The sequence below is a fragment of the Neofelis nebulosa genome, chromosome 2, assembly GCF_028018385.1.
Source record: "Neofelis nebulosa isolate mNeoNeb1 chromosome 2, mNeoNeb1.pri, whole genome shotgun sequence".
In the NCBI taxonomy this organism is placed as follows: Eukaryota; Metazoa; Chordata; class Mammalia; order Carnivora; family Felidae; genus Neofelis; species Neofelis nebulosa.
Window position 1 is genome coordinate 164,651,906 of NC_080783.1, and position 21,488 is coordinate 164,673,393.

Consider the following 21,488-nt stretch of genomic DNA (forward strand, 5'->3'; position numbering starts at 1 on the left):
GGAAATCAATAAACTATTTTCAATGTGTAGGAGATAAAGTAATTTTGATTTGCATGTCCAGTGTACGCTGAGACAGTAGTGAAATGAGTATTATTATGTTCATTTCCAGGATTAGTAAATTATGAAGTAGGGAGTTAAAAATAATTTTCCTAAGATCACCTAGCAAGAAAGTACCATAAGAGACTTTAAACCCATGTATTTGCTCTACCTGCAGTTCAACTATACATGTCACCAAACCACAGATGCCAGCAAAATAAAATTTTGACAGCTACAAAATAAAATAAAAATTTCAAGTCCAGGGTGGCAGAAGATAAGAGATTATTATGGGTTAGCCAACGAAGGTGATAAGAATTCTGTGTCTTCTAAAATAGAAGACCTCAAAATACCCTCAAATATTTCTGTCATATGTAAAAACAGAGAAATGAAATTCTGAGGAAAGAATCACTCTGTCTACCTTTGCCTCTGAAGTTCTTTTTTGCTGATCAGCCTGGGGTCCACTTTCACAAAAACTGAAACCTGCTTCAATAGGATATTTAGGATGACAGAAGTGATCCCAAGGCCTCACAAGTAGAAACACTAAAACCATCCTAATGAGCTGTATTCAGCAAAATGAGTCTTTTCATCTGCCTCAGATTATCCCAGAGTTGTGTTTTCTCTACCATTTTGCTTATTTAGCTGGGCACAGAAGATATTCATTAAGAAGCAGAACTGACATTGCCAAATACCTTTCTGTCTTGAAGAAGCCTCAGATACACACTGATAATTGGCGTGATAAAGTGAAACCCTCTGGAGAGTTTTTGTGTGGATAATATCACCCTCTGTCAATTGAAGAAAAAAAAAATGAAGAGCTAACACAACGCAGCCCTATTCATACTCCTTGAACAATTCAAATGACTTTGCTCAGCTCTAAATCTGCTGGTAGCCTGTGGCAGAAAATAAATAATGCCTACATTTTCTTATAGTTTCTTAATTTGGGATAAAAAAAATTTTCTGTTAAAATAAGACGTGAGAAATTATAAAATAATTATACTGTGGCATGATGGTTCTTGAATATAAAACACACTGATTTCCAACACAGCAGTCTTACTTGTCTTTGTTTTATGCATTGGGGTTGTTTGTGCTATTTCACTTGCTAAAACAGTTCCACAATTACAAAAATGTTTGAAAAGCATTCATCTACTGGTGATGAATCCTAAGTCTGAGTACAAGTGGTTTCAAAAGAACACCAAAGGAGGTTAAACATGAATGATTTAATCTATTTACTTCTGAAGCATTTTAATTAGAATATTATCAATTTTAATGATTCTACATGTTAATACGACAAAACAAAAAATTTTCTTTATGAAAATATGGTTCATGCAACAAACAACGGTTACATTTCAAAGTGATAGCTAAAGTAGACGTGAACAAAAGTAAAATATATAAGGTTTCAACATTAAAGGGAATTTCAGATTATAGCTTTATCAACTAACAGTCATCTTGAAACTCCAAAGTATATCCATTCTTAAAATCTGAATCACTCCACAGATCCTCAAAATTTTCATTAAAAAATAAAATTTTATTTCTTAACTAAGCTTCAGTGCTTTAAAAGAAATTCTGTTTTCCCAAGCTAAAAACAAATTACTATTAGTCTAAATTTCAAGATGAATGTTATTTTTTTTTCCAAGTGCCCCATGCTAGGAAAATAGTTGTGCTAGGGAAATAGCAGGGCATAACAAAAGTAATTTATTAGAGAAATTTATAAAATACATTTCAATTCAATCAAAGAAAAAAAACAAAATATATTCACAAGTATTACTATATTAAACGGATTTGCATTCTGGCTAGGATTAAAAGAAGAAGAAAGGAGAAAGAAAGAAGAAGAAGGAGAAGAAGAAGAAGAAAAAGAACAAGAACAAGAACAACAAGAAGAAGGAGAATAAAAAGAAGAAGGAGAAGAAGAAGAGAGAGACTGGAGAATTGCAGTTGATAACCATTGTTGTTATTATCTTTGGTGACAGTCCACTTGAAGGCAATTATGTTAAGGTAGGAAAACTCAGAGTATAAATGCTAAGAACAGTACCCAAAAGGTGGATGATGATTTGAAAAGAGTCAGAGTTCCTGATGGCATCACTGAGCCGTAATGCCAGTGTGGATGCTTATCCATCTATTCTCTTGCCATGCCACTCTTGGTTATGTGACTTGCTACGGCCAAGGGAATATGAGTGGACACAAAATATGTTATATGTGAGTGGAAACTTTCATTGAATGGGTCAGTGAGGCCTCTTCTTCCTGCCCTTTATCAGGGGAACAACACATCTCGGATAAGGGCTACTCCTCCAGCCTGGATGCTGGAGTTAGAAGACTGGTGAATACAGCCAAGCAGAATTCTGACTACCTCACAGATCTGTAAGTGAGAAATAAATCTCTGTGGTTGTAAGCCAAGGAGATGTTTGGGGATTGTTAGTGCCCACTGCAAATGCTAACTGGAAGAAGGGGTAAAATCACTATCTTACTCAATGCAGCCACTAATTGTTGGTTACTTGCAGCTGAACACATTCCTAAAGAATGTGCCGATGATATGTACATGAATGAATGAGTATCACTTTACCTATATATGCACTCTCTGGGCAGCAATTTACAGTGTGTCTTAACTGACAAAACTTAGTGCCAGGAAATTAAAATGGTGAAAGGTTCTAGGAAAGGGACTACACACACAGGATAAGTTGCAAATATGTGTGGCCTTGCCCAGAGAAGTCCACAGTATGGATACCTGGGGAGCTACAGAGTTACAAGGTGCTACAAAGTACTTGAGATGAGTTGTTTCAACAAACTCCACCAGTAATTAACATCCTTCTGCACATCTCAGGCAACCAAATATAGAAGGACCAGGAGTAGATTGTTCTTTTAAAACTTTAAAGCATGATGGAGAAAGATGGAAGAAATTAGTATTCCGAAGGAATGGATATGTATTCATGTTTCCTCTTCATGCCAAAGAACAATTAGAAAAAAAACCATGATAGCAATATAAGTGAGTCACTCTAATGCATCCTCAAAAATCATTTATTTGAAAGAATCTGTTTTCTTAAAAAGAAGCTCTAATTGTTATCCCCACAGACTTATTAACTACATTTCCAGTAATTTTATATAGGGATGTTTAGTTTTATAAATTGATGCTCTGATTCATGTTTCCTCAATATGTCAGCCAGTTATTCAGTTTCCTTCTATTAGTGTCAATATTCTGGTTATACGTGAATAGATTAGCTCCCTCTCCAGGTTTCCCCAGACAAGAAATTGTACCTGCATGTATCCAGTTGTTCCTGTCAGAAATCTTGCAATAATTCTTGATACTACACTTTTACTCACTAGCCGTCTCCCTATACCAATTCAGCAATGAATCTAATAGGTTGTACAAAGCATATCTCAGCTCTATCCACATTGTTCCATTTCCACTACCAAAATCCTAGTCCAAGACACCTCAATGTCTTGCCCAACCTTCTGTAAACATCTCCTAATTTATAAAGCCCTACTACTACTCTTGGCTTCTAACACATTGTAAACATAGCAGCCCAAGTGATCATTTAATATATCAATCAGTTTGTAGTATCCTTCCTTTCAAAAATGTTTAATGACTTCACATAGAATATAGAATAAAAATCTTAATTTTTTAACCTGGTCAATAAACCCCGAGGTGATCTGCCTCATGCTTTTGTCATATTGTGTCAATCTTCCTCTGATCCCTAACATCCAGCTACACCAACCTCTTTCCAACCACTCTTCCCTCCGATGCACCATCTTCTCCTGTCTTAAAGTCTTTGCATATACTATTTGCCTGGCCTAAAATTCTCCTGATTCCTCCCTTTTACTGGCTAAGTTCTATCATCTTAGAGGTCTTATTTAAATATCAGTTCCTCAGAGATGCTACTTCTTCTGCTCAGACCCTCATTATATTCATTCTCAGTTCCTTGATCTTATCCTTCTTATCTCTTATCATAACATGAAGTTATTATATCCCTAGAGTGATTATTTATTTATTGTCTGCCTAACCCATTAGTGCCATGGAAACAGGGGTCACATTTGTAATCAGCCTTGCCTAACACAGGCCCTGGCACAGAGTAACAGCAAAACAGATATTTAGAATGAATGAATGAATACATACCCTTGAATAAAATGTATTAAACTGAGAAAATTTTGCAGATTCTAGTAGATATGTTAGATTCTTTATTACATATATTGTCCTACCCATCCATAGAATGGGAAAATATATATCAAATAGGAAGATGTTTCATTTGTTTACTAATCAGAGGAGCTGTTATTACGTTGTGCAAGAACAGTAGCAGAGTTCTTAGACCTTCAGTGTATCAAAAATATGAGTGCACACTAAATTACAAATTGAGAAAGTCAAAGTGCTTAAAACTTATTAAATTTTCTCAAGCAGACTGATCTTTGTTTTTTTTATATGAAATCTATTGTCAAATTGGTTTCCATACAACACCCAGTGCTCATCCCAACAGGTGTCCTCCTCAATGCCCATCACCCACCATCCCCACCCTCCCACCCCTCCCATCAACCCTCAGTTTATTCTGTTTTTAAAAGTCTCTTATGGTTTGGCTCTCTCCCTCTATAACTTTTTTTTCCTTCCCCTCCCCCATGGTCTTCTGTTAAGTTTATCAGGATCCACATAAGAGTGAAAACATATGGTATCTGTCTTTATCTGTATGACTTATTTCACTTAGCGTAACACTCTCCAGTTCCATCCGCGTTGCTACAAAAGGCCAGATTTCATTCTTTCTCATTTCCAAGTGATATTCCAGTGCGTATATAAACCAAAATTTCTTTATCCATTCATTAGTTGATGGACATTTAGGCTCTTTCCATATTTTGGCAATTGTTGACAGTGCAAGCAGATTGATCTTTGTACGAACTTGTGAACTATGAGATCGTGACCTAAGCCGAAGTCTGATGCTTAACCGACTGAGCCACCCACGTGCCACCTTTCTTTTTAAAATTTTTTAAATGTTTATTTATTTTTGAGAGAGAGAGATCATGAGTTGGGGAGGGGCAGAGAGAGAGAGAGAGAGAGAGAGAGAGAGAGAGAGAGAGATAAAGAATCTGAAGCAGGCTCTAGGCTCTGAGATGTTAGCACAGAGCCCGATACAGGATTCAAACCCATGAGCTACGAGATCATGACCTGAGTCGAAGACAGACACTTAACCGACTGAGCCACCTAGGCACCCCTGATCTTTGTATCTTTTAAAAATACCTTTGTTAATTATTATAATTTTAATCAGTCATTAAATAAAATACATTTTTGTATTAAAATCAGAGACATATGTAAATAACATCCCTTTAATTGTCACACCATATACTGGACATTAGGACTCCACTTTCACTAGAATTTCACTCAGGGAATGAGTGAAAGGCTAGGTTATCTTCAGTAACAAACAATACCCTCATTCCCCAAATCTTAATAGTTTTCTTTCTCATGCTACATGTTGAATGCATGTGTGCAGAGATGACTTTATTTAGTGTTGTCGTTCAGGGACCAGGCTGATGGAGGACGTATCATGGCACACATTTCTATAGTTGCTTCATCAGGGAAAAAGCAAAGTGTGTACTAGGTCATAAATATTTCTATTCAAAAGAGACACTTCTCACTTTTTGCTCCTATTGCATTGGCCAAAGTAAGTCACATACCATGCCTCACACTGAAGATAAACTGAGGAGTATAATGGTTTTCTTAGAAAGTAAAGAGAAGAAGAAATTGAAGGGAATACTAATGGCTACAAGAGTCTCTTAGAAGCATTCAGAAGCATTGATGTAACGTGCATTTTTCACTATGCTGTGAGCTAATTTGCTAGGGATAAAAAAAATCAAGTAAACCACTATATATGTGCTGGTTTTGGAGACTGGAGACAGTCGTTCAAGCAATTACTTAATGCTAGGAATGATGTGTATTCACATACTGAATTATCCAGAAAAGACCAAGTTACAGTCATCTTTGATCACACAAATTATACAAATTTTTAAAAGAAGGATCATTTTAAAAAGGTTAATCAAGGAACTCTAAAGTTTCAGTACACTACACTCACATTCTACATATTTTCCATTCAAACAATCACTCTAAAAAGAACTTAACAACTTTACAGTGATCTTTACTCAGCTTAAGGGTAGATTTCTGACTTGACTCAGACCCAGAAGAGACTGCAAAATCCTTCAAGTAGTCTTTCAAGTAGCATCATAGAGTTTTTTGTTACCTTCCTTTTTGGTGTAAATACCAGAAGCCATCATATTAGTTTTATAATGTGAGCATCAGACTATAATTCTTGACTCCCAATAAAATATTCTACCTTCTATACCCCAAATACACTATTTTGTCCATATTTAAGCAATAATATTAAAAATATTAGGTGACATTTACAACAAGAAATTATTCATTCATATTCCCCAAATCCAAGTTCAACTTTCTGTTTTCTGCATTCCTATTTTTCACACATGATCACACAAAGACATTCTATAGGAAGGGGCACCTGGGTGGCTCAGTCGAGTAAGTGTCTGACTTTGGCTCAGGTCATGATCTCATAGTTCGTGATTCTGAGCCCCGCGTCAGGCTCTGTGCTGACCGCTCAGAGCCTGGAGCCTGTTTCAGATTCTGTGTCTCCCTCTCTCTCTGCCCCTCCCCCTGCTCGTGCTCTGTCTCTCTCTCAAAAATAAGTGTTAAAATTTTTTTAAAAATAAAAGAAACTATATAGGAAAAAAGGGGAATAAGATTAAGAACACATTACATTTGTAAAATTACGGATAATTTTACACATGCAAAGAAGGCATGCACCTGTGAGGTTTGGGGCTGTCGCGGTCACATGCAGAGTCAAAAAGAGTGACAAGTGCATCCTCAAGACTGATCACAGACACTGGTATGTTATTTTGTTAGCAGCCACTGCTACACCATGTCTTCAGGGCTGAATTCATGTTAATTAATAAGTGTTAGAGAAAGTATATACCTAATAACTGCTACAAGTGTCTACGAAGACAAGTACCCTTGGCCTGGCTCAGAAACTATCTTTGGGTAGATCTACAAAGAGTGCACCTGGGACTAAGAACTTGACATATGTATAATTATATCTAGGGAAAGCAGACATTAAACACTGTTTATACAAACCATCTTCTAACTTTTTTATTTACCAGCACATTTTAGACTTTAAGATAGATGATTCTTAATTACCCATTGTCTTCCTAGTCTTTCCAATGTATTTTTCTTAAATAGCATGTACCTTATCTCAGTATGGAATGTGATCCTGTTAATCCAAATATTTATTAACTATTAATAAAACTGATTTTCTTTATGATTTTTATATATGTGCCTTACAGTTCTAGTAGTTTCTTCCTGTTCCAAAGTACAAAAGTACATCACTTTTGTACCTCTCCTCCTTTGTTCATATCCTACTTTAGTGTTTGTCTACTGTGTTTGAGTTTTAGCGGCTTGCTGATTATCTGCAGCAAGTGAACCTTAGCTATGTCGAGATAGAAAAGGCAAGAGAGCAAGTAAGGGAGCAAACACAAACACTCATACTCCTTGTATTACCTGTCTAAATATCTCTTTAAATAAAATTAGATACTTTGAAAGATAAAATGGTATTATTATGGAGATAATTCGAATCCCAAACTGGCAAAGGTTGACATCTTGTCTTATCTTTAACACCGAGTTTTAGGACATTCAGATTTTGTCATGTAAAACGGTGTGTGGGATTATATTCACAGATACAGAAATATGTTCCGTTCTATCACACCCACGAGTCCCAGAACAGTGCACTGAAAGCTGGCATGAATAGGAAACATTCTACAAATGAAAAGCATAGCTAATCTGCTGATATGTAATGAACTAATTTAGTCATCATGGTTTTTCTTCCATTTTAAACACCAGCGCTGCACTAAAATGTTCTAATTTCCCTTTGAAAGAGGATTCTTAGATGTAACTATGTAGGTATGTCTTGTTAAATCAATACTTTTGTTTGTAAATATTTCTATATGTCATTGCTTATAAATTAAATGCATATTTTAAGAGATGTACATCATAATTTTAAAAGTGCTTTATAATTGTTGCAAATATGTTTTGGCAGTAAGTTAAAAAATAAAAAAATCATCCTGCTCTAAGTTTCCTAGTAACCAAACTTCTTGATAAAGTGGACTCGGAATTTTAGCATTAGAAAAAAACATTAAATGGTAAAAATTTATTTCAAATTTGTCTCATGAAAAAAGAGAGAATTAAGCCATAACAGATATATAAAGTTATTTAGCAGTTAGAGAAAACTTGTTGAAGGACCCTTCAAAATGTAACTTTGTAATGCAAAAAAAAATCATACAAATGAATATGTTTCACAAATTCCAACTGCATCACCTTTTCTTCTCCTTTTTTTTTTTTTTCAGAGCAAGAGAGCATGCAAGCTGGGGAAAGAGGTAGAGGGGGAGAGAGGGAGAGAGAGAGAGAGAGAGAGAGAGAGAGAGAGAGAGAGAGAGAGAGAGAGAATTGTAAGCAGGCTCCATGCTCAGCCAGAGCCCTGCTAGATTCCAGGACCCTGGGATCATGATCTGAGCTGAAATCAAGAGTCATATGCAACGCGTATGCAGTTGAACCACCCAGGCACCCTTCACATTTTATTTTCTTGATTAAAATGTTTTCTTAATAAAAATCTAAGGCAATATTATGTAGAAAGGCCTAATCTCAATTTAAATCATTCCCATTTTTTGGTAAGATGATTGATCCTTAATTGATCCTTAATTAAATTAGCAAATTTAGAGGATAATTCATTTATTTGAAATGAATTAAACATTTCTCCATCATCCAACACTAATTTAGTGGGTATTATACTAAAAAAGACCAGTAATTTAAAAGAATATTTTAATATTCATTAAAAAGGATATAGTATCCAAATTTAGAATATTTTATATGAGTGAAATTAAGTCCATATTTCCTAAATAAAAGTATCCTTTAAAAAATAAAATATTTAATAGATGTTAAATTTATAGTATTAAACTGCCTAAGCCACCAAATCACAGTGGAAAGATAACATAATTATCAAAAAAACTTAGGCCAAAATTCAGGCCAAAAATGACATGAGAAATAGATGTATTTTGGATAAAGTCATCATGTTGGTTGGCTTCATTAACTGAATTTATAGGATTAAGCTTCTTTTTCCTATTTCCCTTTCCTTAAAGGTAAAGGACTCCAATAGTTCCAAGGGTATGGTTTTATTGGCAGAGGTCGGGAGCCAAGAGATCTGGTTCTACTTCTGTTTCACTAACAGCTATGTGCCTCTGAGCAAGAAAACAGTGGGGCTCAGTTTCCTCTTTTGTAAAGTAAGACCCTATAGAGTCCTTACCATCTCCAAAGTGTTATAAACTCATGAAATAGTAAGGTTATAGCTCTGTGTGTGTGTGTGTGTGTGTGTGTGTGTGTGTGTGTGTTACAAAATGGAGCAATTATAGCATGTATGTACATGTGTGTGGTATGCCCAATGTTCAATATAGTATTACCCTAAGGACATTGCTAATATTTAACAATCACTCAGAGTTTAAATAGGTATTTGATTTAATTACAATAGCTTTCATAATTGTCTTAAGAAATTAATCACACTTGAAGTGGGGAAGAAATTTTTTTCATGTCTTGACTTATACCGTCTCAGAATAACACCAGAGTAAATATCCAATGTGGTATCAGTGTTCACAATATGCAGTCTGAGGTGCACCTGCATCCTACATGACTCTAAGACTGCTCATGGTAAGAGCTACAATGTTGAATACCTTAGATGCAGAATACTTAAACAGTTACTACTCAAGAAGTCTAATTGTTTGCACTTTTAAATTATTTTAGTTACAGGATGTCTGGGTGGCTCAGTCAGTCAAGCATCAGACTCTTGATTTCAGCTCAGGTCATGATTTCATGGCTGAGGAGATCAAGCCCCACGTCAGGCTCTGCACTGACAGCATGTAGCCTGCCCGGGATTCTTTCTCTCCTCTCTCTGGTCCAACCCCGCACATGTCTGTCTGTCTGTCTGTTTCTCAAAATAAATAAATAAACTTTAGAAAAATAAATTATTTTAGTTACACTATTTATGTCACATTAATTCTTTAAATTTAGTTAAAATAGTGTAGGTTTGTGCCCATTGCTCACCTTTTTGGTGCAACAAATGTCTTCCTAACACTTAGACTCTATCTCAGAAAAGCTCATTTCCTGCCTTTCTATTACCAATTAATTTGATAATGCAACCAGCCATCTATAAAATATTTTCTATAATTGGATTAAAACATATAGCATGTGTTTACTTCCTGGATAGCACAAAATTTAATTCTCTTCATCAGAACACACACACACACACACACACACACACACACGCACACAAAAGCACATGCAAATTCTATAATTCCATTGTTCTTAACAAATTTGTTACCTTGGGCATGGTATCTGTTAAATATGTTCTCAAACTTACTGAACTTCATGTGGAGCAAAAATACCCTGGCACAACTGAAGAAACTACATCTTTAAGAAGTCAATAAATGAGTTCTTTCAACAATGTAATTATTCCATTGTTAAAATATTTAAGCAGATCATGTCAATGCTAATTTAAATTTCAATACTTCATCTCTGGTGACTGTTGCTTTCATGTGCATTAAAGTAAAATAATATTTTTGTATAGAGATTTTAAGTAATTTTTCAAGCAAGGAACAATGTAATGAAAATGAGTATATGCAGGAATTCCTGTGGGTCATTAAATTTATTTAATATTTTTCCATGTGTCATTGAAAAACAAATGATAATGTTCTATTATGATTAACAACTTAAATAGCACATATGATACCTCTCCAGAGGTTTATATATCAAATATATCATAATAGTTTCGAAGTAGACATGACAGCTCTTGACTCAAACTTGCTTTATTGAAAGTCGCCTTAATGTACATTTATATGACAGATTCTAACAGCTTATTAAATGTTTCTGTCATGAATTAATTACCAGAAAGATAAGCAGTATCTCTGTGCCAATATTAAATTACGGTCACAAAACTAATATGGTGCATTATTGCCAAATATGTAAATAACTTTGAAAAGCTGGTTTGAGATATTAAATTTTCTTTATTCATTAAGAAATAATTCTAAGGGCATCTGGGTGGCTCAGTCACTTAAGTGTCTGACTCTTGGTTTCAGCTCAGGTCATGATCTCAAGGGTTGTTAGTTTGAGCCCTGTGTAGGGCTCTGTGCAGACAGTGTGGAGCCTGCTTGGGATTCTTTCTCTCTCTCTCTCTCTCTCTCTCTCTCTCTCTCTCTCTCTCTCTCTCTCCCCACTCTGTGCCCATCCCCTCCACATGCTGTGTCTGTCTCTCTCAAAACAAATAAACTTAAAAAAAAAGATATAATTCTATGATCTACAGATCTCAGTCATTTAACAAGTATTAATTTATACCTATGAGGGAGAGGGCATGGTATGAAACAAAAAAAAAAAAAAACATAGGAGCCAAATCTGGGTTTAAATCTTTATCACTTTCTAGCTATGTCACATGGACTTGTCATTTCTGTCACTGAACCCCAATTTTCTAATCTTTCACATGGTGAGAATAAGCTTCTGGCAAGACTATTTTGAAGTAAAGCATCTGAATCATGATAGGTGTTTAGTAACTGGTGGCTGCTATTTTAATTATGATTATAGTTCATGCACTATGGTAAGGGAAGTAAGATGACAAGGGATGACTCCCGATCATGAAAGCTCATGGATTTCTGAATATAATCACTGAATTCCAATATAGAAGACAGATATGTGTAACTATTTCAATGGCATACCTTAAAAATATACTACTATGCCATCACTATACACAGCATCCCCCCACCACCCACATGACTATAAAAATTGGTTTGTATCACAAATTTTTATGTCCCACTCTTCTAAAGTATTCAAACTACTTTTCATGTACCTTTTTGTCTTATTTGCTATGCACTAGAGTTATAAACTAGCAATTATTACTACCTTTATTTTATAGCATTAAAAGAGGCTAATTTATATTACCAAAGATCACATGTTAATTCTGGAAGTAAGAAAAGTAGAAAACCATAGAAAACTAAGGTTTTCTTACTCCTCTTTCACTACGTCAGGATAATTCACTAGAGTATTTTCTATAAAGCATTACTACTTATAATGATTCAAATTTGTTTAACCAAACATGGCTAAAAACTTCATAAAGGAAAAATATTATTGGTTTTAGGGTCATCATCTTCCAAACATTGTTGATTCATATATAGTGCCACTTGTAATTTTGAGTTTTCCTTGACAATTCACAATTCATTATTTCAACACATATGTAAAATTTACCATCTATGCATCGCCTCTCTGCTTTTGTGTTTCCTCAGAATACAATTTAATTGCTATACTACACGGTCAAATTGTTATTTTAATATTAAGATTCCATTTTTTTAAACCTGAGGTATTAAAACCTCTCCACTGAATAGTGATATGACCCCTAGATTTAAGAGAGTCAATATGAAAAACAAAAACAAAAACACAAAACAACTTCAGGGTTCTCAGAAGATCCTAGGGTCATCTCCAAGTCATTTCCTTGGAAATATGAACTAGTTAGTGACCATTTGCCTTGGCACAAACTAAAAGATCTGTCCTGTGTTACAGATTTGAATTAATGGTCTCCCCAGAGTCATATTGCAAATTCACATGACTGACTAGACTCAGCCAAAAAAGAATATGGGTAACACTATAGAGCAGTCATTGTTACTGAAGAACAAAATGTTCCAAATAATGTCTTTTATTGATGGTGTGGTTGTTACAACTGTTATACTCAATGAATTACATATATTCTTTAAATGAAGAATTTTCTGAAAATTATGAAATAATTTATGTGAAATAAGAAAATGTAAGAAGAATCCAGAAATAACTTGGATGGTAATTCATCACTAGTTGGTTACTCTTTGTGTACTCTGTTAATTTGGATATACAATGAACTTATAATACCATGTAATGTGTGATCTATCCTTATGTTAAGACCATAGTCATCTGAAGATAAAATTATAGTATAAACAGGTGTAATTTCAATACATCGATTATTAAGTTAGCAATTAATCAAGGTCAAATATAACATCTTCAAATTTTCAACTGTTCTAGAGTGGACATTTTAAGACATGATTAAACAGACCAAGTTTGTCTATCAAGTATTACCACACACTATGAACTGCAAATAAGAGAGCTCTAAGAAATACCCCTGGGAATTAACTCCATGTGGGTAAGATAATTATTTAATGACTTTCATAAGTGATAAAAATTCATAGTGATAGTCACTTGTATCTGCACATTTAAAAACAAATCCAAAGCAAACAAAAATACAGATACACAAAAACTTTAAGCTATGTTCTGTATTTTACAGAGGAAACGGAAACATTGAAAGCCTACAAAAGAAAGTGGAATAAGATTTCAATTAAGGAAATTTTAATGCTAGCCTAAAACAGTGCTAAAATTCTGAATAAAACATGGCTACTGCAACTGGACCAGGTTTATTTCTTTAAGAAGTTGTTTCTAATTCTGAAGCTGCATATGTGCAGGCACACGTGACAGAGAATGTAAGGGTTGCCATGGTAAGTACACATCTTTTCTTGGACAGTGAAGTATAAAAAAATGTCTAAAGAACTCTCACTTCATAATATGTCATGGAATTTGACTCTGCTTTCCCTACCACAGCATATTATGTGATGCAATGCAGTATAGTACAGAAATAGCCCACATTTTTAACTTCAGCCCATTAAGATGGCTAATAAAAAACAAGGAGTGAAAAATGAAATAAGAGAACTCCAGGTCAGATAACTCTATTTAAATGGAGAGACTAGAACACGTTCTACATCCACTAAATTTATAAATAATCACACCTTGGGACATTCCACAGGCCTGAGATACCTCCCCGGGAGTCTAAATGCAAATATGGCTAAACCACCCCTTTCGATACACTTGAGTCCTAGGACTCTTATTTTTAAGGAAAAATAAAATCATTCGAACATCCCTGCTTCTTCATTCTTGCCCCGGTGCGATGAATGATTTTCAGGAAGCAGGGATTTGACCCTCCTCTACTGTCTTTTGCAAAAAGATCTCCTGGTGGTTCTCTTAGAGTAGGTGAAGTCAGCTCAAGACGCCTGGATGGAGGCGTGACACGGGCTGGGGAGGTGACGGACTCTGTTGCGAATAGCAGCAGCAGGTCCTGAGGCGCTGAAGAACTCACGTGTGCAGGGGCTGAAGAACTTTTCTGCCACGTCTCCCGGAAGGAATGCCTCACTTTTAAATAGGAGACTAGCTGGGGCGAGGGGTGGGGCGGGAAGTGGGAGGTAAAAAAGAGAAGTGGGCGGCAGGGGAGAAGATCCAAGCCCTCCACCGGTATCTACCTGTGCTTCTCCACCTCCTACTCTCGCCCCTGGTCAACTTTATTATTTTACCTTCTAATAGGAGGACTTAAGCAGCCGGATGCTGAGCATCTCATAGGCTCAGCCTGGAACAAAGAAAATCGAGTTCCTAATACTGTATCTCTCCCGTCGGAGAGATCACGTGTCCTGCTTTCGCTGGAATGCACTCTTCTCGCCCACGCTATAAAAATCTCTATTGTGCTTAGAAATTTTGCCAAGGTTAAAATATGCTGTCATGCGAATTGCTTTTCATCTATCAAAAGAGCTACATTTCAGTGTATACAGGTACACATATTTACGTGCTGACCCAGTTACCACTGCAGGTAAATTCAGTGTGTTGAAAGTGTGATGGGAAAGTAATCGAAAAGCGCAGGTGGAGAACCTTTATGTCTCACTGACCCCTCCCCCATCATTTCTAATCCCCTTTGAAGGAGAACTTCGAAAGGAACGTGGGAGTCGCAGATGGTTGCATTCTGAAGCCGATTCCCGGGAGTTGTGAAAGTGACCCCTTCCCTTTTCTGCCTGGCGCTGTGCCCTCTCGCCCAGCCCGTTCGCTTTGTGACTTGGTGGGGAGGAGACAGTGAGGGAGAGGGCGGAGGCGGGTCCTTTATTCAGCCCTGATGGCCAAGAAGTAGTATAATGAAGCAGTTTTGCAGCCATCTCCGTTATGAAGTCACACTATTTTAAAAGGCATTTTGTTCAACCCCTATCCCCTCACCCGCATTCTTGAGTCTGCAAACTGTGAGACTAGAGACCTTCGGGAACCAATCTAATTGTCCATGAGCTAGGATGCCATGATTACCGTAATGTTAATGTGCTTCCCTCCCTCTTTCAATGTAGGATCCGAAACTAGTCCTGCATCCTTAATGACTCTAAGAGGAGGAGGCAAGATGCTGAAGGGGGGCCAGCTCTGGGACTGGGAATCGTGCAGGTTCACCAGTTTCGCCTTGCAACACAAAGGAGATGTGTGGGTAGGAGTTGTCTAGCTTAAGGGGAGAGAGGCATCATTCTCCCTGACTCCCTGGAAAAGCTTTCTCCATTGCTACCCACTTCTTTCTGTCCTCCAATCTGTCATACTCCTCTTCCCCTCCAGCCCCCCCCAACAAACCCCACCCTTTCCCTTCAATTCCAAAGGCATAAAGATTTTCTAATTGCATTTGCCAAACAAATGAACACCAAACAGTAATACTACACCTTCCAAGATAAAGGGACAAATGCGACCTTCCACAAGTGTGTGTGTGTGTGTGTGTGTGTGTGCGCGCGCGCGTGTGTGTGTGCGTGTGTGACACGATCAAACGGGCGCTTCATCCCTCAAACACCTCCAAGAAAAAGCTTACAGGAGATACCCAAGATAATAAAGAGGAGCTAAGACTAACCTCAGCTGCACCAATGGTCCCAGCACCAGCGTCCAACACTGGCTCTTTACCTTTCCTTTTCGCAGTATGTAACCCTTTAGGGTCTCCCGCCAGCCCAGGCCACTCGGTGCTCCCATGCACCCACACAGACAGCACCCATTTCCAAATGCCCCGCAACCTACCACATCCCCGCCGCCTCCGCGGGCCACCTCTCGAGCAGCTCCCTGAGAGCGCTGAAGACTCGTGTCCTCCCCCCACACCCCTCCCCCCGCGGGGGCTTATGTCCCACACCTCGGGCGCACACGGTCGCCGAGGCCAAAAACCGCGAGGCCCCCGCAGCCCCCACTGGCCACGAAACAAGAGTGTTCTACTCACATCGCCGGCGGGAGAAACTGCCCATGAGGTTCCAGAGAGAGTGAATCGTGCAGCTGCCAAGGCTTATTCCTTAAAGTGTTCGGGGGTCCGCAGTGGAGTGGGCACGAGGGTCCTCGGAGGAAGAGAGGAGGGTGGAGTAGGAGGAGGAAGACGAGGAGAAAGGGGATTCCAGCCAGGTGCCGCGTTAGACCATGATGCCGGTGCCCTTCAGGTGGACGGCTGGAGAGGTTCCGGCGGGAAGCGGCTGAGGGGAAGCCCAAAGCGTCGGCCAGGGAGGCAGGAGCGCATTCACTCCCTTGCCTCCGCCTGCCCTGCGCGCCGCGCTAGCGACCGCAGCAGCAGCAGCAGCGGCGGCGGCGGCGGCAGCGGTGGCGGAGGCGCAGCTACCTCCCCACCCCCAGAAGGCTCCACAGACAATAAATCCCGGGCGGAGAAGAGGCGAGCAGAGAAGGCGAATCGTGCACCCAACTCTAACACACCCTGCCTGCCGCTGGGCAAGAATCCCCGAGGACCCGGCGCAGTGGCGGCTCTAAGGGGCCGAGCGCTCCCGCGTCTGCAGGCGACAGCGGCGGTCCGAGAGGGCGGTTGCAGGTCCCTCCGGCGAGAACCCGCTGCCCAGGGGCTGGGTGTCCGTGGTTTCAAGCCCGAGGTTCTCCTGGAGTGGGGTCCTCCTCCGTGCAGTGGCTCGGCGCACAGGTGCCAGGCTTGGCAGGCGAGGAGGCGCCGCTCGTGGCTCTTGGCTGTGTCTCCCGGCTCTCCCCGCCCCCTCTCTTTTTTCCCACCCCCTTTTCCGACGACACCAGCTGCAGCTGCCTCAAAGTGTGAAAAATGTCAAGGAGATTTTCCAGTGATAAGAGGGGGTGCCCACTTTCACAGCCCTCGGCCCCTTTTTGAGGATCCTCGCCTGCCTCTCTGACCTCTACACACGGGCTCCCCCAAATTGAGAAGAAAAATCCCAGTCCGGCGGAGAACTGAGATGCTCGCCTTCTGCGGGCTTGCTCACAAGCTGCTTTTAGAGAACGGGACAAAAGGCCGAGATCTCTGGGTTCCTCCCGTAGCTCGCGGTGGGCTAGGCAGGTGCTCAAGGAACCGTGCAGGGCAGCGCTCCGCCAACCGCTCCTCCTGCTGCGGGACTGGCCCGTGGCGCTCGAGTGGCGCGGCGCGGCGCGGCGCGGCGCGGCGCGGCGTCCTGCAGCGCGGGCGACTCCGAGGCTGTAGCGGCTCCGGGCCTCTGCGCCTCCCTGAGCGCCCCTGCACCCGCACCAGCTCAGTGACGCTGCGCTCGTGGCTCCGCAGGCTGCTGCTCCTGCTATCTCAGCAAAGAGGCTGCCAGGAGCGCCTCCTCGGGGTTTCCTCCCCCGCCCGCCTTTCCTGCTGCAGGTTGTTGGCTGCCAAGGAGAAAAGTCTCTGCTTGCGGGTCGGTCACTTCACATCAGTCAAGGCAGCGACCTTTGTGCCTGCTCTGACATTTCCTTCTCATTCTGTGGCCAGGGCTGCTACCCTGGGAGTGCGCAAAAAGAGAAGGGGTTTCCCAACTACCCTTCATGGTTTCACCGCCACTCCTCCTGCCATGAGCATACACTCTCACACACACACTCCTAGCTCCTTCACATAAAGGCACACACAGACACTTTATTCTCACACACTTCTCTTTAAACTCTTATAAGCAGCAATATGTTAAGAAACATACTGATGAAGTTAGTACTATTTTTAGACTTCTATTTTATTCTTTAAACCCATCTGATGAATTCTCTTTGAAACTGGATTTGTTATCCTGGAATCATTCTTTTGTGCAATATAGGCTATAGGGTTTTTTTGTTTCCTCCACATGGAAGAGAAAGAATCTCCATTTCCTAAGAATACAGTCAGGCTGCATGGCATTCAATTGCCACTCTGGGGTGGATGTAAACTCAGAGTTTGCTAAAAAGAAAATGCACTTGCTTATATTCTTAGATTTGCAATGCTAAAATCTTCAAGGTCAAAAACCTTCCTGGCTGCTGGGATTAGCTAGGAAGATACTTCGGAGATTGACATCTAATCTGCAGAGTACCAAGAATGAGGATTATTTCCCACTTTACCTGGGCCATGAAGGTGGGCTGACTTTTAAGGACACCTTCCCAGTATTCGATATCATTTGCATATGGAAGAGAGAATATGTTTTAAAAAGTCAGATCATTTTTAAAATGTATTATAAAACACCAAAGAGAAACGGTTCTGAAATGGCAAGGAGATGGAAAAAGAATGTTAAAATGACAAATTTTTGAATTGACCTCTGTGGAGCTCTATTCTTTTCCACCCATAGTTTTGTCCTTGTAAACGTATTACCACATCTCAGTGTCTCAGCTGGATGCAGTCAGATGAAAAATTTTAGGTACTGATTGAAAATATAAAAAACTAACCTCACACAACAATTATACAATTGTGCAGTCTTTTATAAACTTCCAGGGTTTTTTTGATATAGTTTACACAGAATTTTCACTTTCCTAAAAGTACTTGGTGGATAATGTTACCTACACTTACAGGAAGGGTACAAAGGCTCAACTCAGAAAGGTCCCCAGGTGCCTTGTATTTGAACTCAGAATTTCTTATTTTTCCTCTAGGATTCATTCTCTTGTACCAAAATATTTGACAAAAATCATTCTACTTAAAATCATAATTGACTATAAGTAACTGCTTACATACCCACCAATAAAGTTAACTCCCTTGTGTTACGTGGAACTGTGTCCCTAACTCAAACTTGTTCCTTCCCAATAGGGAGACAGATGTTTTGAAACTCCAAATTAAAAATTGATGATGTCCTTTTAATATACTTCAAACTATATGTCCTCCTTTTCCTTTTATTTTATCCTCGAACCTTGATTTCAGGTTATAAAGACCCAAATGGATAAAAGTTTTTATATATGTACAGATGGGATGTAGTACCTATGGTTTTTAACAAACATGATTTTAGCATTTAAAAAAAGAAAAGGAGGGAGATGAATATTTTCTGAAGAAGAGGCTTTGGATACTATGGCCTATTTTTTTTTCTAAGATTTATGAATCCTGAACAAATGTGGCTACCTTCACTCTTTAAACAATGAGGCACACTGAAGAGATGTCAATGCTTTCATAGAATTATGGAACTATTGAAATGCAAATACAGGTGCTGTCTTTAAACTCCAAGTTGTTCTGTCATCAACCCTCTGGAAATGCAGATGACTGTGTGATAATCGGAGAAAGATGAATGAATACCCTTAGGCTGTCACTCAAGCAGAGGTCTAAAAGCAGAAATAACAACAATTTCAAATATTAGATTGAGGTAGTTTTACCAGATTAGCCATTCAGATTACATCTATGAATGGCTAGACATCACCCCTATAAAATTTTGTAAATTGTTAATCAATCCCTTTTACTCACACTACTACAATTTTTGAAATGATAATCTATTCCCAGGATTAAATTCCTAGAGAATAAAGACATATTGTGATGTTAAACAATCAAGTGCCAACTATCTTCCTAATATTTCTCTTTGGAGGCCTGAAATGTCACCCTTGTCTTAAAAGATTTCCTCTCTGGCAATTCCTCATTAAAGTAAAACTACTATGGGAAGCACAACACTTTTAGCTTTACCAACTGTTAATAGCTTAGTTAGATACTGGTCGTTGGGAAAATAGACAAACATGTTTAAAATTTGAAATAGCTGGAGGAGTTTGGTAGTTATTTTTACTTTTTTACTATCATTTATGAGAGTCTCCCTTGAACCACATCTCGGTAGTTCTTGGTATTATCAGATATTTTCACGTTCTCTAGTCTTAGGGTTGTGAAATGGTTATTTCATTATGGTTTAAATGCATAATTTCCTGGTTACGTAATAGATTGAGCACCTTTTCATAGGTTTATTAATAACAATGATCAGTATCAGTGGGGTACAAGAAGGATAGGAAGGGCTGCATTGTTGTGGTTAGCTTTTGAAAAGCTGGGGAGAAGCTCTGAATAGGAAGTAGGAATCATTAAAATTCTTCCTCAAATTAGTTACATGGCCTTTACTGTGAAACTAATCTCTCAGATTAACAACCTGTTCTAGCTAAAGTGAATGCTTCTTTGTTGTGGTTTTTAATCTATCTGGATAATTATTTTTAAACATTAATTTGCATATTTAAGGTATACAAAATACAATGAACACTGACGTACTTACCGCACACCTGAAGAGGGAAAGAGTGAAGCTTCCTCTCTCATTCTTCTATTTCTGCCTCCTCACCCCTCAGAGGTAACCTCATTCCTAAATTTTGTGTTTATTTATACCTTTGCACATAAATAAATCTCACGCACTTTTACTGCTAATGATGTTTTTGCATTGCTTTGGAAATTTAATCCTTATATAAATAATATAATGTAGTATGCATTCTTTTGCAACTTGCTTTTGATATTTTAAAATATGTTGTGTTTCTAAGAATAATTGATCTTCATAGGTGTCACTCTAGTTCACTAATTTTTACTGCTGTATGATAGTTGATTGGATACATTTATCATATTCACATTCTGATGACAATTTTTGCTTTCATAAGTGATGTGAACATGTTTGTTTTTATCTCTTTTTATCTCTTTATGTATGTGTATGAGAGTTTTTCTAGTTTACATATCACCTACAAGTAGACTTCTTGGGTTGTAGAGTATATTCAATATTAAATTCTTTTCAGTTTACTTCTTTACTATCATTTATGAGAGTCTCCTTTGAACCACATCTCTTTAGTTCTTGGTATTATCAGATATTTTCACATTCTCTAGTCTTAGTGTTGTGAAATGGTTATTTCATTATGGTTTAAATGCATAATTTCCTGGTTACTTAATAGATTGAACACCTTTTCATAGGTTTATTAATAATCCACATTCTAGTTTGAATTTCTTGGTTTATATACCTCACTCATTTCAATTTTGGGGGAGTGTGTGTGTGTGTGTGTGACCTGCTTTCTAATCCTTTGTCAGTTATTTTTCACCTTTAATTATCACTCTTAATATGGTTAATATGTTTTTTTATGTTATTTATTTTATTCATTTTGAGAGAGAGAGAGAGAGAGCATGTGAGCACAAGGGAGGGGAAGAGAGAGGGAGAGCAGAGAAAGGGAGAGAGAGAGAGAGAGAGAGAGAGAGAGAGAGAGAGAGAGAGAGAGAGAGAAAGGGTAAAGATAGTCCCAAACAGGCTCCATGCTATCGGTGCAGAACCTGATGCGGGGCATGATCCTTCAGATGATGACCTGAACTAAGATCATGACCTGAGCTGAGATCAAGAGTTGGATGCTTAACCAAATGAGCCATGCAGGTGCCCTTAACATGATGTTTTTATGAAAAGAAGTTTAAACTTAGTAT

The 21,488-nt window shown here is 38.6% G+C and overlaps 1 protein-coding gene across 11 annotated transcripts in view; it reads right to left on the reverse strand.

The window, feature by feature from the left end:
• The window catches only part of LRRC7 (leucine rich repeat containing 7), a 560,700-nt gene extending 543,395 nt beyond the window's left edge, over positions 1 to 17,305 (reverse strand). For 4 of the 11 annotated variants that reach the window (XM_058717002.1, XM_058717000.1, XM_058716996.1 and 1 more), the window contains exon 1: positions 16,146 to 17,296. In XM_058717002.1, coding sequence (XP_058572985.1) covers positions 16,146 to 16,147 — 2 coding nt within the window. In that variant the 5' untranslated portion in view covers positions 16,148 to 17,296. Of the gene's footprint in view, positions 1 to 16,145 lie in introns of all 11 variants that reach the window. The other 7 variants (XM_058717004.1, XM_058716998.1, XR_009258064.1 and 4 more) reach the window with 6 other exon arrangements.
• Positions 17,306 to 21,488: the final 4,183 nt, after the last annotated feature.